Raw genomic sequence first — 27,928 nt, 5'->3', positions numbered from 1 at the left:
ATTTTTTGCATGTGTGTGTCTTCCCTGTCAAAGTAAGCTGATTTCTTCATTAGGCTGCAATCATTGAAATCACAATAAAGGACTTTTACCAGAATTGTTTTCAAATTCCAGAAGGCCATTTTTGCAGATTCTAAGGCTTACCCGGGGGACCCTGAAATAGGCATGCACCCCAGTCCTTTGTGTCTAGTCCTAATCCACACATTTGAGCAGCTAGGGAACTAGTTATTAATTTTTTTTCCTTTTCAAAAATGGGAGTACTAAAAAAAAAAAAAAAAATGGGAGTACTCAGGTTGACCTCCAGATGGAAACTAAGTCATGTATTCTGACCAACAAGTCTCCCCTGATGACCTAGAAGTTATAGACAAGTTCTGCCTCTTTGTCTAAATACACTCTAGTGCTATTAGATAAAAAAAGAATCAAGCATTCTGATAGATGGACTGGTACCAGGAAAAAAATAGTGTTGATTCAAAGCCTATAAATAAATAACATTGTACTATATTGAACATTTGATTTTCGTGAGGGTTAGTTGGACAACACAGATAGGACTGTTTCCCCTGACGGGGCTGCCCTGGCAGGAGGGTAAAATGCACCCCTCTGCACCCAATGCACATGCTCACACAAGACAATCCAATTTGGAGCTGAAGGCTGGCTGCTTCCGCACTCAACCACTAAAAAACAGCATGTATTCCCCACACCATGCCTTCCGAGGATTTGCACGGACTTTATCCCTATTAAACCAAAAAGTTTGAGGGCAGGGTCACCTTACTTATCTTCATGTCTCAGTAGTATCTACTCCCAGGGCTCTGACAATGAACGCTGGTTGTCACTGTGTCTGCCAACTAAACTTGGTCCTCATCACTAGCGAATGAGGCCAATGGGCCTCCAGTCCTTCCAAGCTGGAGTCTCCAGCAATGATAATCATCATTACCAACAAAACCGAATGCCTTCTGTGTGCAAGGCACAGGGAGGGCTACACAAACGTTCAAAACAAATCTGCCCTCAAGAAGCTTCTATAATCCAGAAGGGAATCCACCAGACGAGACTCAAGCTCTTTGGAACAGGATATAAAGGTACATGAAGAGAACAGCCAGCTGTCATAACATTTCACAGTGAACTGAAGAAATGTAGGCGTGTACAGGCCAGTCATGCGAAATATTTCTAAGGACACGCTGATGTCCTGCGTATAGCAGTGCAGCCTGGCGATGCACCAAACAACACCTCCAGCTTTGACACGGTTTGGGAAGAAGAGTGATTGGATTGAGTTCTCTCTTCTGAAATTTGATACAGAGGCTTGAGAATCAAAAAGAGATGGGAATTCCTGATTTCAAACGAAGAGAGGCCCTTGGAAAGACAGCCATCTAGCTCTGCCACTGCTTGGGGAAACTGCTTCCGCAGGCCAGGTGTACAAGATCCCAAACAGGCCACCGTGAGGAAAGATGATATTATAATAATGAAAAGTCAGCATACTAGAAATTAAGTTAATCATGAATGAGGTTTTTCTTAATTAATTGGTTGGTTCCAGTTCACTACTAGGGAACAGAAATTCACATAAAAATGAGCTAAAAGGACTAAACAGGCAGAGTTCTTCCTAGAATAGGTCAAGGTCAGTGTTGAGGTCACTGGCAAGGAAGTCTGGAGTAGCTTGGACTGAAGCTACTGTGTCTTGGGGAAAAAAGACTTGTTTTCATTGCTCCAGCCTTGAGCACAAATAGTGACTCCGAAGCTTGAAAACCCGAAGACAGCACAACAGCCGCTTATTATGTCATTGTTTTTTTTTAAAGGACAAAGGCAAGTTAGGACTAGAGCCTGCTATGAACCTTTAATACTTTACTTTCCCTTCCCTTGTGAGTTTAGACAAGGTCTCCTACATATATATATATATATATATATATATATATATATATATATATATATATACATACACACACACACACACATACATATATAAAAGTTTTTTCATTAGACATAGAGCTCTTCATTTGCAGTTTCTAACTAATTTCTCTTATTTTATGACTGTCTTAATTGGAGGAAAATGCTGAACTTCACAAAGAAAATGTAGGGAGCTTTTTTTAGATAAAGTTTAGAGAATACGAAGACAGATTATTTTTTTAAAAGGCACACCATGGGAAATCTGAATGACAAATTAAAGGCCTGGCCTTCTCCAGTGGCCAGCACCCGTCCAAGAAGGAATTGTTAGACCCACTTCAGGGACTCTCTGACCCTCTTGAGGGTGTTAGTGGAATCAGGTGATGAAAGGCAACATGGACATGTTGACTGGTTTGTACAGCAAATACTCATGACCGTTTAAACCTACAAAGATTTTTTTTTTTTTCCAACTCACTTGATAGTACCAGTGATTATATAGTAACCATTGCCATGGTAAAAACTCAATTCTCAAAACATTGTCTCGGCCTTTTACTGCTTCTATTACTGACGTAAACTAGTTAGAAAATTTTAATCCACAGGATTTTCTTTGTTCTGACCTAAGGTAGGGGTGAGGGAATGAGAAACAGAGAATTTGAGAACAAGGTAAACATCTGTTATTTATTTGGGGAGTTCTTTAAATATTTAAGCTATTTTATTAATTTAACAAGTGTGAATTAAGGACAACTTGTCCAGCTCTTAAGATATCTTGTCAGACTGAAAATAAGTTATTAAAAATTACCAATGTACAAATACAATTTACCTTAAGAAGTCTAAGTTGTTATAATAAGTGAAGCTATAAGCAGCTAAGCTTTAAGAAATCTAGAGTATTAGTACAGAATAGTATATATGCTTACTTATGAGAAGAGGAGAAAAAATTGAGACAGAAGAAAACTTGGTATTAAGCTAACATCAAGTTAGTGTTTTATTCTGGGGCTTAATTTCCCTTATAGTTGCAAATAGCCATTTAGAAAGTTGAGAAAGAGGAGAAGAAAAAAAATCTAGTTTAGTAAATGCATTATTTTCCTACATGACTTTTTTTAAACTAGTCTCATATCCTAAGTTATTTCTATTTCTTCAATTGTCCTAAGTTTCTGTAATCTTTACTGACAAATAGAAAACTGTTCAACTTTACACTTTCTTGAATTTCTGTGCTTCCAAGTACAAACCAATTTCTTTTACATGCTGGCGGAGGGGTTCTGGTATCTGCAGGAGTGAAGCAAGTGGTGTCATTGGCTGTAACCGAACGAAGCCCCTGATTGCCACCTTGGTGCAAGAGGGAAGACTTAGGAGAAGGCTACCTGCATTTCTGGACCAAATATCCTAGATATTTTCTTTTTAATTTTTATTATGAAAATTTTCAAAAAAGGAAAAGTTAAAAGATGAGTACAGTGAAACCCCACACATCCACCCGCCAACCTAAGGCCATATTTACTTTAAGATGTCTTTTTCTTCTTCCTTTTCTCTTTCCCCCAGCTTTCTGCAAGTATGTATGCATGAATGTATATATTTTTGCTGAACCACTTAAGAGTATATTGCAGATATCATGCCACCTCACTTTTCAATGCTTTTGGGCATGTGCATCTCCCCCAACCACAATAGCACAGCCCAAAATTAACAAAAAGTCACTAGTCATATCAAATACACATTCAGATTACTCAGTGGTTCCTCAAATGTTTTTTTTTTTTTAATTAATTAATTAATTTATTTATTTTTGGCTGCGTTGGGTCTTCGTTTCTGTGGGAGGGCTTTCTCTAGTTGCGGCGAGAGCTGGGGCCACTCTTTTTTTTTTTTTTTTTAATGACTTATTTATTTATTTATTTATTTATTTACGGCTGTGTTGGGTCTTCGTTTCTGTGCGAGGGCTTTCTCTAGTTGCGGCAAGTGGGGGCCACTCTTCATCGCGGTGCGCGGGCCTCTCACTATCGCGGCCTCTCTTGTTGCGGAGCACAGGCTCCAGACGCGCAGGCTCAGTAGTTGTGGCTCACGGGCCCAGTTGCTCCACGGCATGCGGGATCCTCACAGACCAGGGCTCGAACCCGTGTCCCCTGCATTGGCAGGCGGATTCTCAACCACTGCACCACCAGGGAAGCCCCAAATATTTTATATAGCTATTTTCTTGAACTGTAATCTAAAGTCTCTTTTATTTTCTAACAAATTTCTAAAATATTTTTTCTTTTGTAACATACTTTTTGAAGAAATTACACCAATTATTTTGGAGAAAGTCCCAGATTCTGGGTTTGTCCAATTAATTCCTCATGGTATCATTTAACTTGTTCTTTACTCAGAAACAACCCCGGCAGGAATATCTCATCTCACAAGTGATGTTGCATAATTTATACTGCATCATATCTGGAGGTACATGATTATTAGGTTATTAGTGATGTTAACTTTGATCACTCGAGTTAGATGCGAAGCATAAAACTCTTACAAATGGCACTTTTCCCCCCTTTCACGTTGAGTAATACGTGAGGTAATACTTCGTATTATGGACATAATCTGTTTTCTTTCAATCTCTAATGATTTTAGATTCCACTGGTGATCCCTGTGTGAATCAATATTTCACTAGGGGCTGCAAAATGGTGATTTTTCTAAGTCTGCCAATATCTCTACTTTTTTTTTTTTTTAACCTGGCCATTCCTAGTACCTTAGGTAACACCCTGACAGATCTAGAATGTTATAAATGTACCGCCTCCTTTATAATTCATTCAAATGAAATGGCAGTGCAACCACCAAGTTTTTTTTTCTTTTTTAAAAAAAAATATTTAGGGCTTCCCTGGTGGCGCAGTGGTTGAGAATCTGCCTGCCAATGCAGGGGACACGGGTTCGAGCCCTGGTCTGTGAGGATCCCGCATGCCGTGGAGCAACTGGGCCCGTGAGCCACAACTACTGAGCCTGCGCGTCTGGAGCCTGTGCTCCGCAACAGGAGAGGCTGCAATAGTGAGAGGCCCGCGCACCGCGATGAAGAGTGGCCCCCACTTGCCGCAACTAGAGAAAGCCCTCGCATAGAAACGAAGACCCAACACAGCCATAAATAAATAAATAAATAAATAAATAAATAAATAAATAAACCCAAAGTTAAAAAAAAAAATTTTAAATATTTATTTATTTTGGCTGACCTGGGTCTCAGTTGTGGCATGTGGGATCTTCATTGTGGCATGTGGGATCTTCTAGTTGCAGCACGTGGGCTTCTTAGTTATGGCATGTGAACTCTTAGTTGCAGCATGCGGGATCTAGTTCCCTGAACAGGCATCAAACCTGGGCCCCCTGCATTGGGAGCGTGGCGTCTTACCCACTGGACCACCAGGGAAGTCCCCACCAAATGTTTTCCTATATTTGAATTTTGTATCACAAACCAGACGCGTTTTTACTACACGGCTCCTTTGAGCTAAGAACCATACAAGGAGTTGGGGATGCAGGGTGAATAAAAAGCAATACCCTGTGCCTTTCTCAAGAGCTTAGAGCCTAGCCTTAATAATAGCACATATATATTCCTTAAAGGAAAGAAGTATAATTATCTGCTTAAAACTTTAGGTAGTTTTTCATAAAAAGCTTCCTAATACAGAATTAGGAATCATTTAGGGAGAGGATCAAAGTCAAGTCGCAAATATAAAAATAATTTGAGTACTTAATTCATTACTCTAAAAACTTCATAATTTTAAAACTTTGCAGCAAGGCCAACAGGATTAAAGTTACCTTCCCTCTCCCTACCCCATAATGCCTTCCACTCCTTTTTTTTTTACAGTGAGATTTTGCTTTTTCCATAGAACTTCAATAGTCAAAGGTCCAAGATATAGTGAAGACTAATGTGGTTTACATTTTGCTTCCCTATGTGCCCCTATGCCAGTTCGATGTACATTTCACTTCTAAGATATTTATACAACATACACCTGTACCAAAAGCAAAACAATAGGAAAGCCTAAGATATGGAAAGTTACTTTTGTGTCTAAGCTCAACAAAGTGGTATCTCGTTCTTCTTTGATTTTTCTTATGAATCAACATCTTATGAGAAACCATAGTTGCAGAAAGCTCTCAATCTTTGACAGAGGATGCATATGGCAAAGCCTAGCTTGGGCCCAAACCAAACAAACTGTGGTTTTATTTTTTTAATGGAAGTTTCATTTGTAAAAATGTCATTGACATTCCAGCTCTGATAGCATATTAATCAACTAACTACTCAGGGACAGAGTTAGGGTTGTCGTACTGGGCCTTATTTCCCTTCCTTATATGGAGAGTCTCCTCTTTCCACAGCAGAGTTACAACCAGAATAATAAATAGTTCTCACTTAATATACAGAAACTGCTATGAGTTCGCCTTTATTTCACAAAAACAAAGCTGAACTTCATAGTTTTCTGTACATTAGGAGAACCACTTGGCAATTTATTATAAAGGCTCATTTATGCCAGGAAACCTGTTGAGCAGGAAACCTTCAAGTGGGAACACAGAATAGAATTTAATGCGGGTCCTTAAAAGAGGAAAGTTGTTTGCATTGTCATTCTATTTTAACAGGTCTTGCTATGTTGTAAAAATAGTTAAGGACCTGTGGCCCTTGGAAAAGCTTTGAACTAATGCAAAATATAACTGGCCTTTCGGTCAGAAAATAGCCTATTCACAACTGGATAGTCTTAGCCAATATAAAAATATGCAGTCTTACAGTGGGGAATAATTTTTCTAAGTGCCTAAATTTGGTTAGAATTGAGTGATGAAGGATCTCAGATGGTCTCAACTCTCCCAGAAAGGTTCAAGAAAAGAGCTAATGGGCAGATGTTAAGGAATATTACTACAAAATATAGGCATTCTTAAGCTTCACAAAAATCAGTACAAATTATATACAGATGTTACACTGAATTAGCAATTTAGATATTTTGCTTTTGTTTTCCACACCTACAGTCATCTCTAGTGAAGGGTAAAGGAGACTGGGCATATGAGGTAGATATATTATTCTCCAAATTAACAGTCCCATGATTAACAGATTTAGCTTTAGCTTTTTCAATATGCATAATTTTACTTAATATAGTCCTTTTTACGTTCACAGTATTTCAGAATACTTTAAGTTAAAGATCAGTGGATTGTAAATACTTTGAAATATATCTAATATGAATCCATTTGGGGGTGGATTATTTTTTTCGACTGAGAAGACATTTATCCACATAGTGCTTTAGTAGAAGAAATGACACTTTTGACACATTGATTTAATTATGCAGTTGAAATTGGAAGGATTTAAAGGGGAATTCATATATTTAGTTGCAAATACTCACCTGGCATTACATTTAAGAGTTGGGAGTTGGCTAGGTCAGTTTAATGTTTTGGGGCCTTGTGAAAAAAAGGGCCTTAAACAGTTAATCTCTAAGGAAACTTCTAGCTTCAGCTCTATGGGATATACTTCAGTAACATCATCAGTGTGCTTTGAATATGGAAAAGATGCTTCTTAAAGTCTAGATTTCAGCTAAATTACTTCTATAAGCCCACGTCCCTCCTGGGCTCTAAGATTTTGGCAACTTTGGGATTATTAAATTAATTAAAAAAGGAGGCCAACAGACTGAGGTGGCTTTAATGCCTTAGTAGCCTACGTAAGCAAACCAACACTTAAGCCACAAATGCCTCAAACTTAAGAAATCAAAACCTAAGGACAGCTAATCACAAACAGCCAACTAGGCTTTCCCAAATAATCAACCCTTAAGCTACAGTCAATCAAATGCTTTCCTTCCTTTGCACCTACCTCTTCTCTATAAAAGTCTCCCCCAAGCCCAGCTCCTGCTGGTGGAGGGCTAACTACTTCCAGTTTGGTGCTGCCTGATTCAAATCGATTTTAAATATAAACTCAAAAAAATTTATTTATTTATTTATTTAGGCTGCACCAGGTCTTTGTTGTGGCATGCGGGATCTTTTAGTTGCGGCACACAGACTCTTAGTTACAGCATGCATGTGGGATCTAGTTCCCCAACCAGGGATCGAACCCAGGGCCCCAGCACTGGGAGCACGGAGCCTTACCCACTGGACCACCAGGGAAGTCCCTAAACTCAAAATTTTTAATATGCCTCAGTTTATCTTTTAACAGGATGAAGAATTCAATTTCACAGGCTTGCTCTTCAGCACATTTTTTTTCTTGAAAAATTTCTATTTTAATGAGAGAAAAGTTTGCCATTTCCATCTATCCTCTGCCCCACACCCCACAACTCCCCAAATCCTGATGGTTCAGCCTTTATCTTCTTGACGGTTTTCCCCTATCCACTTAAAACATTTATAAAATGATGTTCTGCTGATTACATGCATGGTGTCCTTTTATGTATACTGGCTTTAAAAATATGCTAAACAGGCACATGTATATAAATTGGCAAAATCTTTCTTGAAAGCCAACTGGCAATGCATAGTAAAGTCCTAAAAATGTGTATATACTTTGAGGGCTCATTTTCACGTTTGGAATCTAACCTAAGGGAATAACCTGATAAGAGTGCACCTTAAAGGATATTCAAACTAGAGCTTATAATAGAAATAACTGGTAACTAAAGTATCTAATTTCAGGGGGATTTAGGGGGCCCCACGCAGTACTTATTGATTTGGGAAGTTATTTATTTTATCCTCAATTTTTGAGATTATCTTCAAATTCTTTTCTACAATGAATATGAATTACTTTCCTAACAAAGTAAATATACCACTGGCTAATATGTTAATTTACTTATTTCTTTTGCACATGTACCCACTACTCAAAATCACTGATAATTTTAGTTTATTCTGAAAAATCATCAATCCATGAAACAATTGAATTCCTTAGCTACAGCTGTTACTGAAGTGTGTAAGAGTGGACATGTTTTGCTGCTCCCAAGAGATTCCAATTGAGGGAAAAGAGTAACTTACTGAAATAAAACAATTTTAAGTGACAGAAGCACCAGTTTTTGTCACTGTTTTTAAAGACAAATCACATGTCCTCATTTTTTCCAAATAGTTGCTTCTTACTTTAAATTATGAGGAGTCAGAGAAATGAGGTACTGAAGCAAACACTTTTAATAAGAATACAAAATTCACACCAGAGGCACATTCTGGGGAATGTAAATGAACTATCACAAGTAGTAATTCTGCTGGAAGAATAAAATAAGGCTCTCTCAGAGTACAAATATACAGGAGGGAATGATTTAAAATAGGTTTATGATTTACAGTCACATTACATTGTGTTAAGCACTGAAAACAGGCATATTAATTAAAAAGCCAGCTAAATGGCATTTGAACATATATAACAAATCTTACAGCCCACAAAGTTCATGTATGACAGTAATTTTAAGTACTTCATTTCAACACAAAAGAAATGAACAGGCGAAGAGATACCTCTCAAAATATTAATTTATGTCTATGTCAAAAATCAAGAGAACTTATATTTTAAAAGGATTACATTACTGATAAAACCACACAGCAGACAGGCCAACCACGTAACACAAAACCAAAGGCACTGAGCAACTGAAACAGCACTGGCCCTTCCAGCCCCCTTCTTCTGGCTACCACCACACAGACCCACGTCACCTTTCCTTTATTCAAATGAAAACAAGTCCTCTGCCTTCCCATTCTGTAAAAGGAATGAAGAAAAACCAAAAAGCAAATTCTAGAGTTGATTTCTCCATAAACTTTAAATGTGGCTTAACAAATACAAAGAAACTCAACATTTATACACAGTGCTCCTTTGCAAGGAAGTAACAGACACATCAAACATTATCTGAAAGGGGCTTCTTTATGGATTTATGTACATTGGTTGAAAGAGAATTACTGTATCTGAGAAGGCACATATCTGTGATTTAAGGCTTAACCGGTATTGTTACACATAGAAGTCAATGAAAGCTGTCTAGGAATTCACTTCTGTCAAAGTGGAACTTACCCAAAAACTAGCTTTCCAAGCACAGAATTCTACTCTAGAAACCACAGAGAATTTCTATTCCCAAGTCTACCTGTCAAAAAAATTCTCTTAAGCAGGTTTCATTATGAGTCAAAGAAATGGCTAACATATGCGCTCCATGACTTTGGATGATGCAAATTTGTAAGTTCAAAAGCCTCAGAAATGACAGTGTGATTCCTGCGTCTTTAAGAAAAAGTCTTAAACAAAATTATAATGGTACAGATTCATTTTTAAAAAGGTATCTGCCACAACTCCACCAGCCAATCAGTCATTCATAAGAGCTGCCACCTCTCTGTGGATGCTGCAGGAACACCATATAATTTTACTCTGCAAAATAGTTTCTTTTTTTCTTTAAGACAATACATGAAAATGAATCTCTTAAAGATATTTAATACATTCATATATAAAATATCTGATGTTGATACAAATCATGTAAACCTCCCTTCGGAAAAGGTACAACTGGTCCTCATTTGCAGGACCAAAAACCTTGAATTTTTATCTTGTCAGTGCAAATCTATATTAAGTGTTTTCAAACTACAGAAATAGCCATCAACGCTCACAATACAAAAGGATTTCTCAAAAAGGAAAATTATTGTGTTCAGATTATAGAAATTATGTTTACATTAAAACCACCCACCTTCCCATCAAATTTAACAGTTCAATTGTTAAAGTATGAAAAAAGGGAAAAATTAAAGCTGTTTGTGCAAGAATCACTACAAAGGTTGTCACCCTTTCCCCCTTCCCCCAACTCTGCTTAATTCTTATTAGGTTTGTTTAGAAATATAACAATGTGACTTTCTCTTTTTTTCCAGGTGTGATTTTACTGTTCTTCAAGCCAAGATGGGGCGTCCACTCCAGGATTTTTCAATTTGATATGGAACTGTTTAAGTGTCTGTTCAAGCTGCTTCTGATTCCCGGCAAAGTAAGCGGCAATGGCATTGTGGAAAAGAACCAGCTGATTGTGTAATACTTTAACCTGTGAACAGGGCAGAGTTACAAGACCAAGCATTAACACCAACGACAATGAAATATAAGGTGATTTATTACATGTCATAATGAAAGAGCGTATCTCTCCTCCAGAAAAGTTGTTTTGACAAAGTATTTCTCACACACCGATTGTACATTGCTTTGTAAAGTCACTGAACCTTCGATGACTTCTTAACTTCCCTGAAGGGAACAGATCAGTTTAAGATGCTAAATATGTACTCTCTTAACCATTTTCAAACATTATTGAGCTTACTTTAATTAAACATATCATTAGATCCCCCTTCAAACTAAGTATATTCAAAATCAAATTTTGAAGAGGCAAAATTATACATAAATAATTACTATATGATACATACTCTATACCAAGTATAGACATCATTAAGGCCACACTTTATGAAAACTGAGTAGGCTGGATACTTTTAAATACCATACTTCTCTGCAAAGATTGAAGAAGGGTGGCAAGACTTGCCCAGAAAGCCAATTTACTTAAAGTTCATAGGCCTCTCAGTTATTTTCAATTGCTTATTACTTCTAATGATATCAAGAGTATGTTTTAATCAGGTAACACTATCTCTATGACTCTTTTAAAGAAATCAGCAAAGCATCAAAAAGAGTTTATGAATGAAGTGTTTCCTGAGGTCTTATTTATAATTGCAAATTGTTCAACAGTAAAGTATAAAATACACTCTAATTTACCCATCCAATGCAATATTCACTAAAACTGAGCTTTAATCATTTTTAATGATGTAGAAACATCTGATATATGATGCTAAGTGAAAAACTAGGATTATAACATATATGATAGGACATCTGTATTCACTATTAACACACACATGCATAGTCTCTCTAGTCATTTCTTCGTCCATGTACCTCTATAAAGGAAAAAACACTAATATATTTATAGTGGATATTTTTGATTTGTAAAGCCTTTATTTTAAAAATAAAAATGTTATAAAAATGGCATATGCTCAAGATTATAAAGTAAAATCTCCTGATCCACTCTGCATTTATTCTCTCCTCCTCGCCTGAGAGAATCACTGTTAACATTTTATTGTGTATCCTTTGAGAAATTTTCTAGGCTTATATACAATATTTAAAAACATAAACGGATTGCACCATGCACACTTTCAGTAACAGATTTTTACTTAAAGTATCTTAGATAACTTTTTATTCCATTCATTTATTCGTTCAACAGACCTTAAGTACCTTCTAAGTGCCAGGCACTGTTCTAGGAGATACAGAAAGAAATTCCTTCCCTCATGAGCTTACAGTCTTGGTGTGGAAAAAGGAGGAGGTAGGCAGGAAACCAAACTGACCCCAGGGAATGAGTATCTCAAGCCTTGCGAAGAAGCTGGGTTAACATTTAGGGCATCTGGAGCTGCTGATTCAACTAAAGTTGTTTAAAAAATAAAAGGGATTTTTTTCTCTTTCTCTGACAAAGATAAGAAAGTTTCTGGCAGGGAGATAGTTTAAGAGGGCCAGAGACCATGAAATGACAACTAAAAATGTCTGTACAAACTAAAAAAAATACCTTGAATTCATCTGGTCAGAAATTTAAGGCCTGCAACCTTCCTAAATGAAAACCTTTGGTACCAGGTACAAGGATGACAACGAAACCTGACGCATAACACTATGCACCAGGCACAGTACTAGGCATACAAGGATACAAGGATAAGTAAGGCAGAGTGCAGTAAAAATGATGGTTAATATAATAAATGGGTAGTAAAAATACATCTTGTTAACTTAAAAAAAGAAAAAAGGCACTTGTGGGGAGAAGAGGGTTTTTTCAAGAAAGGTTGAAAGAGAACATCGGGATGGGAGAACTCTAACTCCCCTGCCCTCTGGTGCTGAGATAAGGGGGGATATTTCAAAGGATGATGAACCTCTACCCAGGGGCAATTATTAAGGAGACAGGATAATGATAGGAAAAGCAGGTTTCTAGAAGGCAATTAGGAGGTGAGCAAAGTATATTATTATAATGACTGTTACAATAATGGCCCCAATCACCCCTCTCAATCCACACTCTTGGGGAGGCTTCTACAATGAAAATAAGCTTGGCCTGTAACTTTAGAAAATGAGGCCTGATAAGCAAGTGCTGGCGCTCTGGGACTAGTGTCGCCACGTTGTGAGGAAACCCCGTGTAGCCTCCCTTTGGGATGGAAGCCCATGGGGACAGAGGCCCAGTCATTCCAGCTGCTCCCAGTGCCCAGCAGGCATGCTAGTTGAAAGTGAAACAGGAAGAACCCACCTATCCCATACCTAGGCAATGGTGGGAAATAATAAATCACTTGTGTAACAGGCCACTAAGTAGTGGGTGTTTCATTATGCAGCAAAAGAGGTGCATCCCTGAAAAAGGTTAAAGAGACTTCCCTGGTGGCACAGTGGTTAAGACTCCGTGCTCCCCATGCAGGGGGCCCAGGTTTGATCCCTGGTCAGGAAACTAGATCCCACATGCATGCCACAACTAAGAGTTCGCATGTCACAACTAAAGAGCTGGTGAGCCGCAACTAAGGAGCACACATGCTGCAACTAAATAAAATAAGTAAATAAAAAAAGAAATGTTTATTAAAAAAAATAAAATAAAGGGACCTCCCTGGTGGCACAGGGGTTAAGAATCTGCCTGCCAATGAAGGGGACACGGGTTCGATCCCTGGTGTGGGAAGATGCCACATGCCGTGGAACAACTAAGCCTGTGCGCCACAACCACTGAGCCCGCTCTCTAGAGCCCGTGAGACACAACTACTGAAGCCTGCACGCCTAGAGCCAGTGCTCCGCAACAAGATAAGCCACCACAGTGAGAAGCCCGCGCAACGCAACGAAGAGTAGCCCTCGCTCGCTGCAACTAGAGAAAGCCCGCGTGCAGCAATGAAGACCCAACGCAGCCAAAATAAATAAATAGATTTTTTTAAAAAAAGGAAAAGGTTAAGAATGTGCTTTCCTAGGAATGAATGAGGGTCTAGAAAACAGTGAAAAGGAGGAAAATCAGAGGGAGGAGGATAGGCCTAGAAGGAAGAAAGGCTAAAAAGTGGCTGTGATACAGGAGAGAAATTAATAGAGAAAGCAGCTAGGGAACAGAGATTCAAACAAACAAGCAAGGCAAAACTGCTACTAACCAGCCCCAAGACCTAAGTGCAGTTTAGGAGTACATACAGTATCTTTGAGAACTTTTACTTCCAATTTTCTGGGAAGAGGCGCATTAGGCATAGTTGATACTGGTCACAGCCTCCTCAAATTTTTATTTGTTACTCACCTAGGTCATTAGTAAAATATCCCCATTACTAGTACTGTTTTTTTATAGAAATTACCAGAAAGAGCTCTGGAATCAGGAGGCACTCGTGCCAGTCCCAGTTGTACCACTTCCCAGTTTTCTTTGTGACACCAGGCACGGGTTACTTCTAACTTCACTGGCCAAGGTCTTTATCCGTTTATCAGGGATGCCATTACCAAACTGCATTTGTAGTGCTGTTGTAAGGGTTAAATGAAATGAGATACTACCTAGCACACTGTCTGACACAGGATAAGTACTCATTCAATTTCAGTGGAATTTAAGTTTACCTATTTGATGGTTAAACCTTCAAACAACATTGACTTTTTTTAGTAAATAAAATTTCATTTATTTAGAACCCCCTGATTTGGAACTTGTAAGAAGTAAGATTGTGATACTGTGATTTATAATGAGAAGTAAATACTTGGTCTTCATCCCATTCCAGGCACAGAGCTCCTAAAACCCTTGTTAATTTCCTAAGTGATAAGAGCCTAGGAAGCATCTTTTGTTGTAATGTTTGGTCTCTGGTTCTGTTCCTGAAATAGCCCCAGAGCTATTAAAGGTGAATGGAGTGTCTTCTGTTATTCACAACAAGCCCTTTTCAACCGCACCTGCCTTTATGTTAATGAGATTTTTGGAAAGCCCCTAGATAACCACAGTTTGGGGCTGGTTGCCAGGGGAACTAAATTGTGATTAGAGAGTGGGAATTTTCACCCTCACCCCCCACCAACCTCTGGACAACGATTTAATCAGCTGTGCCTCTGCAATGAAGCCTCCTTAAAAATCCCTGTAGTGTGGGGTTTGGACAGCTTCTGGGTTGGCTGACACATCCACAAGCCAGGAGGGTGGTGCACCCCAAGCCCAATGGGGACAGAAGCTCTTGTGCTGAGGACCCTTCCAGACTTTGCCCTATGGACCTCTGCATCTGTATCCTTTAATAATTTTTTGTAATGAACTGGTAATATAATAAGTAAACTGTTTCCTGAGCTCTGGGAGCTGCTCTAGCAAATGACTGAAGCTGAGAAGGGGGTTGTGGGAACCTTCGACTTATAGCTGGTTGGTCAGAAGTGAACCGAATTGTAGGACACCTAGCTAGTGTCCAGAAAATCAGAGACTTGGTCTGTGTGGGGGAAAAAACCCACACATATCTGATGTCAGAGAAGTGCTGTGAGTGAAGCAAGGAACACAGAGTTTTTTCCTTTTCAAAGATAGAAGCTGATGTGAAGTCTACCTTCGCACAGTGAAAAGAAGGTGTGTGCTAAGCAAATAAATTTTGTTGACAAGAGTGCATGAACACGGTTTATCAACACTGCCTGCCTTGACAAGGCCTTCAATCCAAGGGCAGAGATGCTGCAGAAGGAATTCCTCTGCCTAATGGATCACCTCAGAAGAACCTTTAAGGGTCCCTTTACAACCCCATGATTCTGTGCTTCTAAAATGAACACATTTTTCAAGCAACAAGAAGGCACCTAATTTCTTCCAAATTATTCATTGGTTAGCACCATTCAAGTTAACAGTATTACACTAAAAATTTGTTTAAACATTCTTAATACAGACTTCCACTAATTCATATTGGCTTCTTTCTCTACGTCTAGACAGAAAAGTTTTGCATTGCAATCACTTTTAAAACAAGCTTTAAAATGATAAACTGATTTGTGTAAGTATCTACTAAGAAAAGGTCAAATTATGCTAATTAAAGTTAAAACCAGTGTTCACCTTACATGAGTGGAGTTTGATTTCAGGACCAAATCTCTTTCCTGTAAGTCACTAGAGTCAATGAAAATTACAGCTAGAAAAAAGAAGTAAAGTAAATTATTACAGGCTAGTTCACATTTGATTCCTATTTACATAAAAATGTTTTCTAAAACTGACCTGTTCTCAGTAACCTCTGCCAGTGTGAATGAGTTTCAGGGCTCTTCTGGAGAACAGACTGTCAAAGATTGGTCAAAGGAGAGCTCTGAGGGCAGTACGTTTTGACAGAAGGGTGGAAAAGTTTCCAGATGACCTTAGGTATGAAATAACTTCTTAAAGATAAAAAATCATAAATTATGACGAAAAGATCGATAAATTAAATTACTTTGAAATTTAGAATTTCTATTCACCCAAAGATTGAAAGGACAAGTTACAAAGTGGGGAGAGGGATCTGCGTTACAGGGGCTGACAAAGGGTACGCATCTAGAAAATGTGAAGACCTCCTACACACCGAGAACCCAATTAAAAAGAGCAAATAACATGAATGCCATTTTACAGCAGAGGAAACAGGAGTGGCCAATTAAATCTGAAAAGACTTCCAGTCTCATTAGAAAACAGGAAAATGCAAATTTAGACTGATGTGGGATGGTATTTTTTACCCTCTACATTAGAAAGACTTAATAGGAACTCTTATACACTGCTGATCAGTGTATAAATTTGTACAACTACTTTTGAAAAGTTTGGCATTAACTAGTAAAATGAAAGATGAATATATCCTATGGAACAGTAAATTAAGATATAGATATAACGATACATATGTCTCTTCATATATATATCGATATATCTATATCTGTATCTATTTCTCTCTCTGTCTCTATATATAAAGGCATTCCAGCCCCTAGAGTAATGCTCAACACCAGATCCATGGTAATATTTATTGAGTGAATGAATGTAAGTAACATTTTAGGTGCGGTATTTTTTTTCTCTGAATATATAATATCTTTATATATATATCTATATATAAAATAGATAACCATTCTGCTCCCTCCATAACCCCTATTGTGACTTTTCTTTTTTTGAATTTATTTATTTTTTTATACAGCAGGTCTTATTAGTTATCCATTTTATACATATTAGTGTATACATGTCAATCCCAATCTCCCAATTCATCCCACCACCACCATCCCCCCGCCACTATCCCCCCTTGGTGTCCATACGTTTGTTCTCTACATCTGTGTCTCTATTTCTGCCCTGCAAACCAGTTCATCTGTACCATTTTTTTAGGTTCCACATGTATGCGTTAATATACGATATTTGTTTTTCTCTTTCTGACTTACTTCACTCTGTATGGCAGACTCCAGATCCATCCACGTCTCTACAAATGACCCAATTTCATTCATTTTTATGGCTGAGTAATATTCCATTGTATATATGTACCATATCTTCTTCATCCATTCATCTGTCGATGGGCATTTAGGTTGCTTCCATGACCTGGATATTGTAAATAGTGTTGCAATGAACATTGTGGTACATGACTCTTTTTGAATTATGGTTTTCCCAGGGTATATGCCCAATAGTGGGATTGCTGGGTCGTATGGTAATTCTATTTTTAGTTTTGTAATGAACCTCCATACTGTTCTCCATAGTGGCTGTATCAATTTACATTCCCACCAGCAGTGCAAGAGGGCTCCCTTTTCTCCACACGCTCTCCAGCATTTGTTGTTTGTAGATTTTCTGATGATGCCCATTCTAACTGGTGTGAGGTTGATACCTCATTGTAGTTTTGATTTGCATTTCTCTAATAATTAGTGATGTTGAGCAGCTTTTCATGTGCTTCTTGGCCATCTGTATGTCTTCTTTGGAGAAATGTCTATTTAGGTCTTCTGCCCATTTTTGGATTGGGTTGTTTGGTTTTTAAATATTGAGCTGCATGAGCTGTTTATATATTTTGGAGATTAATCCTTTGTCCGTTGATTCATTTGCAAATATTTTCTCCCATTCTCAGGGTTGTCTTTTCGTCTTGTTTGTAGTTTCCTTTGCTTTGCAAAAGCTTTTAAGTTTCATTAGGTCCCATTTGTTTATTTTTGTTTTTATTTCCTTTACTCTAGGAGGTGGATCAAAAAAGATCTTGCTGTGATTTATGTCAAAGAGTGTTCTTCCTTTGTTTTCCTCTAAGAGTTTTACAGTGTCTGGCCTTACATTTGGGTCTTTAATCCATTTTGAGTTTATTTGTGTGTATGGTGTTAGGGAGTGTTCTAATTTCATTCTTTTACATGTAGCTGTCCAGTTTTCCCAGCACCGCTTATTGAAGAGACTGTCTTTTCTCCATTGTATATCCTTGCCTCCTTTGTCATAGATTAGTTGACCAGAGGTGCGTGGGTTTATCTCTGGGCTTTCTATCTGGTTCCATTGATCTATATTTCTGTTTTTGTGCCAGTACCATATTGTTTTGATTACTGTAGCTTTGTAGTATAGTCTGAAGTCAGGGAGTCTGATTCCTCCAGCTCCATTTTTTTCCCTTAAGACTGCTTCGGCTATTTGGGGTCTTTTCTGTCTCCATAAAAATTTTAAGATTTTTTGTTCTAGTTCTGTAAAAAATGCCATTGGTAATTTGATAGGGATTGCATGGAATCTGTAGATTGCTTTGGGTAGTATAGTCATTTTCACAATATTGATTCTTCCAACCCAAGAACACGGTATATCTCTCCATCTGTTTGTATCATCTTTAATTTCTTTCATCAGTGTCTTATAGTTTTCTGCATACAGGTCTTTTGTTTCCCTAGGTAGGTTTATTCCTAGGTATTTTATTCTTTTTGTTGCAATCGTTAATGGGAGTGCTTCCTTAATTTCTCTTTCAGATTTTTCATCATTAATGTATAGGAATGCAAGAGATTTCTGTGCATATTTATTTTGTATCCTGCAACTTTACCAAATTCATTGATTAACTCTAGTGGTTTTCTGGTGGCATCTTTAGGATTCTCTATGTATAGTATCATGTCATCTGCAAACAGTGACAGTTTTACTTCTTCTTTTCCAATTTGTATTCCTTTTATTTCTTTCTCTTCTCTGATTGCCGTGGCTAGGATATCCAAAACTATGTTGAATAACAGCGGCAAGAGTGGACATCCTCGTCTTGTTCCTGATCTTAAAGGAAATGCTTTCAGTTTTTCACCATTGAGAATGATGTTTGCTGTGGGTTTGTCATATATGGCCTTTATTATGTTGAGGTAGGTTCCCTCTATGCCCACATTCTGGAGAGTTTTTATCATAAATGGGTGTTGAATTTTGTCAAAAGCTTTTTCTGCATCTATTGAGATGATCATATGGTTTTTATTCTTCAATTTGTTAATATGGTGTATCACACTGATTGATTTGCATATATTGAAGAATCCTTGCATCCCTGGGATAAATCCCACTTGATTGTGGTGTATGATCCTTTTAATGTGTTGTTGGATTCTGTTTGCTAGTATTTTGTTGAGGATTTTTGCATCTATATTCATCAGTGATATTGGTCTGTAATTTTCTTTTTTTGTAGTATCTATGTCTGGTTTTGGTATCAGGGTGATGGTGGCCTCATAGAATGAGTTTGGGAGTGTTCCTTCCTCTGCAATTTTTTGGAAGAGTTTGAGAAGGATGGGTGTTAACTCTTCTCTAAATGTTTGATAGACTTCACCTGTGAAGCCATCTGGTCCTGGACTTTTGTTTGTTGGAAGATTTTTAATCACAGTTTCAATTTCATTACTTGTGACTGGTCTGTTCATATTTTCTATTTCTTCCTGGTTCAGTCTTGGAAGGTTATACCTTTCTAAGAATTTGTCCATTTCTTCCAGGTTGTCCGTTTTATTGGCATAGAGTTGCTTGTAGTAGTCTCTTAGGATGCTTTGTATTTCTGCAGTGTCTGCTGCAACTTCTCCTTTTTCATTTCTAATTCTTTTGATTTGAGTCCTCTCCCTTTTTCTTGATGAGTCTGGCTAATGGTTTATCAGTTTTGTTTATCTTCTCAAAGAACCAGCTTTTAGTTTTATTGATCTTTGCTATTGTTTTCTTTGTTTCTATTTCATTTATTTCTGCTCTGCTCTTTATGATTTCTTTCCTTCTGCTAACTTTGGGTTTTGTTTGTTTTTCTTTCTCTAGTTCCTTTAGGTGCAAAGTTAGATGTATATTTGAGATTTTTCTTGTTTCTTGAGGTAGGCTTGTATTGCTATAAACTTCCCTCTTAGAACTGCTTTTGCTGCATCTCATAGGTTTTGGGTCGTCGTGTTTTCGTCATCATTTGTCTCTAGGTATTTTTTGATTTCCTCTTTGATTTCTTCAGTGATCTCTTGGTTATTTAGTAACGTATTGTTTAGCCTCCATGTGTTTGTGTTTTTTACGGTTTTTTCCCTGTAATTCATTTCTAATCTCATAGTGTTGCGGTCAGAAAAGATGCTTGATATGATTTCAAGCATGATTACTGAGGCTTGATTTGTGACCCAAGATGTGATCTATCCTGGAGAATGTTCAGTGTGCACTTGAGAAGAAAGTGTAATCTGGTGTTTTTGGATGGAACGGCCTATAAATATCAATTAAATCTATCTGGCCCAATGTGTCATTTCAAGTTTCTATTTCTTTATTTATTTTCATTTTGGATGATCTGTCCATTGGTGTTAAAGTCCCCCATTATTATTGTGTTACTGTCGATTTCCTCTTTTATAGCTGTTAGCAGTTGCCTTATGTATTGAGGTGTTCCTAAGTTGGGTGCATATATATTTATAATTGTTATATCATCTTCTTGGATTGATCCCTTGATCATTATGCAGTGTCCTTTCTTGTCTCTTGTAACATTCTTTATTTTAATGTCTATTTTATCTGATATTGAGTATTGCTACTCCAGCTTTCTTTTGATTTCCATTTGCATGGAATATCTTTTTCCATCCCTTCATTTTCAGTCTGTATGTGTACCTAGGTCTGAAGTGGGTCCCTTGTAGACAGCATATATATGGGTCTTGTTTTTGTATCCATTCAGCGATCCTGTGTCATTTGGTTGGAGCATTTAATCCATTCACGTTTAAGGTAATAATTGATATGTATGTTCCTATTACCATTTCTTAATTGTTTTGGGTTTGTTTTTGTAGGTCCTTTTCTTCTCTTGTGCTTCCCACTTAGAGAAGTTCCTTTAGCATTTGTTGTAGAGCTGGTTTGGTGGTGCTGATTTCTCTTAGCTTTTGCTTGTCTGTAAAGCTTTTGATTTCTCCGTGAAATCTGAATGAGATCCTTGCTGGGTAGAGTAATCTTGGTTGTAGGTTCTTCCGTTTCATCATTTTAAATATATCATGCCACTCCCTTCTGGCTTGTAGAGTTTCCGCTGAGAAATCATCTGTTAACCTTATGGGAGTTACCTTGTATGTTTTTTGTCGTTTTTCCCTTGTTGCTTTCAATAATTTGTCTTTAATTTTTGTCAATTGGATTACTATGTGTCTTGGAATGTTTCTCTTTGGATTTATCCTGCCTGGAACTCTCTGCACTTTCTGGACTTGGGGACTATTTCCTTTCCCATGTTAGGGAAGTTTTCAAGTATAATCTCTTCAAATATTTCCCGGGTCCTTTTTCTCTCTCTTCTCCTTCTGGGACCCCTATAATGCAAATGTTGTTGCGTTTAATGTTGTCCCAGAGGTCTCTTAGGCTGTCTTCATTTCTTTCCATTCTTTTTTCTTTATTCTGTTCTGCAGCAGTGATTTCCACCATTCTGTCTTCCAGGTCACTTATCCGTTCTTCTGCCTCAGTTATTCTGCTATTGATTCCTTCTAGTGTAGTTTTCATTGCAGTTATTGTATTGCTCATGTCTGTTTGTTTGTTCTTTAATTCTTCTAGGTCTTTGTTAAACATTTCTAGCATCTCCTCGATCTTTGCCTCCATTCTTTTTCCGAGGTCCTAGATCATCTTCACTATCATTATTCTGAATTCCTTTTCTGGAAGGTTGCCTATCTCCACTTCATTTAGTTGTTTTTCTGGGGTTTTGTCTTGTTCCTTCATCTGGTTCATAGCCCTCTGCCTTTTCATCTTGTCTATCTTTCTGTGAATGTGGTTTTTGTTCCACAGGCTGCAGGATTGTAGTTCTTCTTGCTTCTGCTGTCTGCGGTTATCTAAGAGGCTTGTGCAAGTTTCCTCCCTATTCTGAGTTTTGCTTATCATCCCTATTGGTTTTCTTTTTTAATGTTGTCCAATTTTTCTTCCTTTTTTTCCCCTTTCTTTTCTGTCCTTTTTAAAAAATTATATACATATATATAGGCTGTGTTTGGTCCCACGGCATGTTATGTATTTTCTCCTATTGGGAGAAAATATGTGCAAAACATATCAGGCAAAGAACCTGATGCTAGAATATACAAAAAATTCTTACAAATGAATAAGGAAATGACAAACCCAACGGAAAAATGGGGAAAAAATCTGAACAGGCATTTCACCAAAGAAAATATACAGATGGCAAATAAGTACATGAAATGACCAACATCTTTATTTATTAGGGAAATTCCAATTTAAACCACAATGAGGTCTACTACATATCCACCAGAATGGCTAAAATGAAAGGTTAACCATACCTTATTGGTGAGAATGTGGAGCAAATTGGTCTCTCATATACTACTGGTGGAAATGTCAAATGGTACAACCATCTTGGAAAAGTTTGCCAGTTTCTTAAAAAGTTAAACATGCACCTACTATTGCCATGTGTATGTATACATACAATTCAGCTATTCCACAACTAGGTACTGACCTGAGAGGAATGCATTACATATATTGTTTTGTGTGTATACCAAATTTTTAAAAACAAAGAAAAAAAAAGGAAAATAATGAAGCTTCATGACTTGTTTCAATGTAGTATAAAAAATAAAGACTATAAATTAGTAGATAGATTTTAAAATGAAACTAAATTAGAAAGTTTCAAATAATCTTTCTAGTTTCTAATTCTCTCTAAAGCCATAAGTCAGTTCTGTTTATAATCGAGACTTTCACCTTTGCTTGTAGATTCTAAAAGTAATACACCTCAGAGAATTCAAGGAAAACTCCTATCTGGCTCTAAAATATGATGTTACAATCCTTACAAACTGATATGTGATGCATTTTGATTCTTTGGAAAGCACATGTACGTAAAATTTCCTTCTCTAAAATGCCATTTTCCTGATTAGGAACAAAGCAAACCTACCACAAATAAACCATTTATTAATTTTCTATTTTCTCTGTCCATTAAGTAGATGATCTTTTTCTTTGCCTGTAGAGACTCTTGTTAACTGCAGAAGGAGGCTGATATATTTGAAGGAGAATGAAAGATTCAGGAAAATTGGGCTCAACTCCCATTTTTGCCTCAAGTTAACCATATGAACTCTCCTCACTTGCATAATGAAGAAACTGAGAGTAAGATCATTTTTATGGTTCCTTTCTACTAAAACTTTCTGAGAAAACTGCTTTCTAAATAGAGGTATACATATATCTGGAAACTCAAATGGCTCTTAAAAAGCCGTTCTGTTGAAAGGCTTTCTTTCAGTAGAAAAACATTATTTCTATGTATTTTTAAGGACAGAAACTGGCACTTCTATTAGAGATGTATTAAATTTAGCTGAAAGTTTATGTACCAGTTTATAAACACTCTTCCCCATTACTGAGTTATTTTTTAAGGTTTTCATGGTAGTAACCTACTTGAGTCACAGAGTAATTTTCCACCTACTAGTATTATTTGGCCTTTCTTGTTTTCCAATTTCAGATGACCCTTGTCTCCTGGAGCAACTAAAGGGCTTCTGTATTTTTAGTATGAAATTCTAATAATTTTTAGAAATAGGTTCTAACTAATTACTCTTTTTCGGACCACAAAAAATTTTTGACTTGAATTTTATCTCCCAGTGTTTTAGAACTTGGAGAAGACAAGGACCTCCCTGGTGGTGCAGTGGTTAAGACTCCACACTCCCAGTGCAGGGGGCCCGGGTTCAATCCCTGGTCAGGGAACTAGATCCCACATGCATGCTGCAACTAGGAGTTTGTATGCCACAACTAAGGAGCCCATGAGCTGCAACTAAGGAGCCCACCTGCCGCAACTAAGACCCGATGCAACCAAATAAATAAATAAAATAAATATTAAAAAAAAAAAAAGAATTGGAGAAGACAGTAAAAGAGCACAGGATTTGATTCACGTACTGAACTGCAGAGAGCTGTTACATCGGCCTAGAAAGTTAGAGCATCAGAAAGAAAGTGCGAAGGGCATCAGACAATTTTTAGCTAACCCTACTGCTGTCAACACAAGTCGAAGTCCCCACCCCCTGACAGTCGACAAACCTAACACAGAGACACACCTCTTTTTTTAGCTGAGGGAAGCTTGGTAGCCCACCACCCAAGCCTCAAAACGGGTCCATTAGCTGTATTTAAAATGGTCCCCCACTCCCCAGTGAAACTTAATCCATGGGAAATAAAGGAAAGAGGATGCTTTTTAGGACTGAATTCTAGTTTTCACAACAAAATAATACAATACCCATTTTCACAAAAACATTCTCTTGGTAACTGTGAGAAGGTTGATGTGTAAAAGCCTTTTCAAGTATCTGCACTTCAGAGAAGTTCCTGGAATAAAGAGAGCCTCTGGGGATTCACAGCTTTTCAACTATAATTATGGAAATAAAATATAAAATTTCATTGTCACTTTAATCTCAGAAGCTGTTTCATACCAAAACAGACAACTTACCTCATTTTTCTATTAGCACTGATTATGTAAGTGTTATCCTAGTACGAGTTTTAGTTCTGGTAGTAGTCTTCAAAATCAGATGCAAATTTAAACAACAATGGTAAGCTGACTCTTTTATCTAATCAAACCATTACTAAATCAAAAATAAAGGTAAATTAAAATAAACTAATAAATCAGTTCTCAATAGGAGTATACTTTCTAAATTAAATGAATTAAAAACTTAGAATATTTTGCTTTTCTAATTTTTTTCTCTTAAAAATTTTTTTTTCTATTTTTTTACTTTAATTATTATTATTATTACTTTTGGCAGTGCCACGTGGCATGCAGAACTTCCCCGCCGAGGGATCAAACCCACACCTCCTGCATTGGAAGCACAGAGTCTCAACCACTGGACCACCAGGGAAGTCCAATCTCCACTTATTTTTGACTAATTTTAATTTGCACTAGGGTCTGTACTCATATAATGTATTCAGTGCAGCTCTGACTGACAGGCTACAAAGAATCTTCAGAATGCTTTGGTTATTAAGTAAATACAAATCATTACCAATAGAGGGAAAATTCAGAAACATTAGAAAAGCAGTTGCAATACAATTTTAAAGATAATTTTTGCAGCCTTGGTAATGACACTATGCTGTTGTCACTATATATAATAAGCAGTTTTAACAAGACTTAAAAGTATTATTTTAAGTATTTGGCTTGTCTATCAGGTTCACTTTACTAGGCTATCTGGCCTTTTTATAAAGATCAGTCTGGGAGGGCTTCCCTGGTGGCGCAGTGGTTAAGAATCCGCCTGCCAATGCAGGGGACACGGGTTCGAGCCCTGGTCTGAGAAGATCCCACATACCGCGGAGCAGCTAAGCCCGTGCGCCACAACTACTGAGCCTGCACTCTAGAGCCCGTGACCCACAACTACTGAAGCCTGCGTGCCTTGAGCCCGTGCTCCGCAACAAGAGAAGCCACCGCCATGAGAAGCCCGCGCACTGCAACGAAGAGTAGCCCCCGCTCGGCGCAACTAGAGAAAGCCTGCACACAGCAACGAAGACCCAACACAGTCAAAAATAAAAGTAAATAAAATAAATTAAAAAAAAGGAAAAAAGGTCAGTCTGGGAAAGATTCTGGTTTCTCAACTAGAACTGGCTTGAGGAGAGAGATAAAGAACGTAAGGTTGGGGGGGGAAAAGGTCAAACCCTTCTTTTAGGAGAAGGGGCAAAAAGCCAAAATGTTGGAGGAACTATTTTAGGGTCATTACACTTTTTCAGTTTACTTCTATATTTATGATATGAAATCATGAGAAGTGATAAGCATACAGTATCAAAGAAGCAGCCAAGCATTTTTGGTAGACTATTCTTTGATATGGTGGGTGACACTAACTTTTGTGAAGCACTTTCTGTGTGACAGGTAATATGTTACCCTTAACATCTTCTATTCTCTCCATGTTATTGTTAAAAAAACAACAACAAAAAAAACAGACTCAGAAAGTTAAGTAACTCACCTAAGTTTTAGACAGGTAGGAAGCAGATAGGCCAGATTTGGGGAACTTAGGAATGTTTATTCCAAGACTGGTCCATGTTCTTTCACCTATTCTAATCTGCCTCTATTCTACATTTTAGAAAGCTTTTAAACAAAGTTTGAAACAAACAAAAGAAGGTATAAGAGATCAGTAAAAGGAAGGGTAGAAATGTAGATAAGATATATTTAAACCTCCCTCCTATTTTGTCTCTGGTCCTGAAGTTGCATTTAAACAGCCTGAGGACAAGGATCTAATGCAAAGGTTGGAACAAATAAAAGTTAATTCTTTCTAAAATTATGAAGAATAATGCAATATTAAACTTTCATATAATAAAAAACTTTCATATAATCTTTCCATAATTACAGAGCAGGAAAAAAAATCTATATTGAGCTATTTATGTATGTATCTCCTAACTTTAAAAAGGTTTAAAGTGGTTATAAGGATAAATAAAACATGACAGAAAAGCAGATTTAAAATAGGAGAAGACAGAGGTAATATTTCCTGTGGTGAGATGATGACAGATTTGACCAACTTTGAAAACCTAACATCAGAAACAGAGTAATTTAGAAATATACTAAATCACTGTGAACTCAATTACTAAGAACTTTCATAAAGACCTACCAAACAATGAGCAACCCAGATCAGACACAAGCAAAACCACTATAGCAACATCTGGTGAATGACTGAAAATATACCATACAATACTTTAACTGTTAAAGGGCAAAACAAACTTCAGCACTGACTACTGACACACAGAGACAAGCTGGGGTTTTAAATATAAACTGGGTAAGAGAAATTTAAGAGCAGAACTGATAGATGATGTCAAGTGGATCACACTGAAAACTTTCTCCTGCTGATACAGCATGTACCAACAGAAGATAAATACCACTTACAAAGTTATTGACTAAAAAACTTAAAGTATTATTTCATAGGCATCAAAACCATAAGAAAGTACTTTATTTCTACCAAATGAACTTTTTTCCAAATCAAATTTAGATTACATACCTTCTTATCAGAGACACTGAAGTATTTTTTTTAAATGAGGTAATTTCTAGTTAAAAAAGCTATTAGTTTTAATATATTTACAATTGTTAAGTTCTTCAAAGTACTTATTGGCTCTTCCGGTAATTATATAAAATAGGGCTTTATATTAAGTGTACAACAATATTGGGGCAGTACCTTGGCTTAAGCATGAAAGGAAAAGCTGGAACAAAATCATTCTTTTTTTCTTTTTTTAAAAAAAATTAATTAATTAATTAATTAATTAATTAATTTTTGGCTGTGTTGTGTCTTCCTTGCAGTGCGTGGGCTTCTCATTGTCATGGCTTCTCTTGTTGCAGAGCACAGGCTCTAGGTACGCAGGCTTCAGTAGTTGTGGCCCATGGGCTCAGTAGTTGTGGCTTACAGGCTCTAGAACTCAGGCTCAGTAGTTGTGGTGCAGGGGCTTAGTTGCTCCACGGCATGTGGGATCTTCCCGGGTCAGGGCTCGAATACATGTCCCTTGCATTGGCAGGCGGATTCTTAACCACTGTGCCACCAGGGAAGCCCACAAAATCATTCTTTAGTAAGAAGTCTCCAACCACTGATGTAAAGAATTAATTCCGGGCTTCCCTGGTGGCGCAGTGGTTGAGAATCTGCCTGCCAATGCAGGGGACACGGGTTCGAGCCCTGGTCTGGGAGGATCCCACATGCCGCGGAGCAACTGGGTCCGTGAGCCACAACTACTGAGCCTGCGTGTCTGGAGCTTGTGCTCCGCAACGGGAGAGGCCGCGATAGTGAGAGGCCCGCGCACCACGATGAAGAGTGGCCCCCGCTCGCCGCAACTAGAGAGAGCCCTCGCACAGAAATGAAGACCCAACACAGCCAATAAATAAATAATTAAAAAAAAAAAAAAAGAAATAATTCCTTTCTTTACTCCCAACTATTTAAAAATGTATAGTGATATGCTTTCTCTGCCCATCATTGATCTTTTTC

At 37.5% G+C, this 27,928-nt stretch overlaps 2 protein-coding genes across 11 annotated transcripts in view; one reads left to right on the top strand and one right to left on the bottom strand.

Moving 5' to 3' along the window:
• Positions 1-27,928, top strand: part of TIGD4 (tigger transposable element derived 4) — an 827,821-nt gene that overhangs the window by 675,312 nt on the left and 124,581 nt on the right. The gene's annotated exons all lie outside the window — the stretch shown is intronic.
• Positions 8,903-27,928, bottom strand: part of ARFIP1 (ARF interacting protein 1) — a 132,827-nt gene continuing 113,801 nt past the window's right edge. For 8 of the 9 annotated variants that reach the window (XM_082463572.1, XM_082463571.1, XM_082463567.1 and 5 more), the window contains one exon: positions 8,903-10,778. In XM_082463572.1, coding sequence (XP_082319698.1) covers positions 10,623-10,778 — 156 coding nt within the window. In that variant the 3' untranslated portion in view covers positions 8,903-10,622. Of the gene's footprint in view, positions 10,779-15,926; positions 16,076-27,928 lie in introns of all 9 variants that reach the window. The other variant, XR_014264153.1, reaches the window with a different exon arrangement.

The sequence above is a fragment of the Balaenoptera physalus genome, assembly GCF_965194825.1.
Source record: "Balaenoptera physalus genome assembly, chromosome: 5".
Taxonomy (NCBI): domain Eukaryota; kingdom Metazoa; phylum Chordata; class Mammalia; order Artiodactyla; family Balaenopteridae; genus Balaenoptera; species Balaenoptera physalus.
This window is presented reverse-complemented; position numbering and strand designations above follow the sequence as displayed.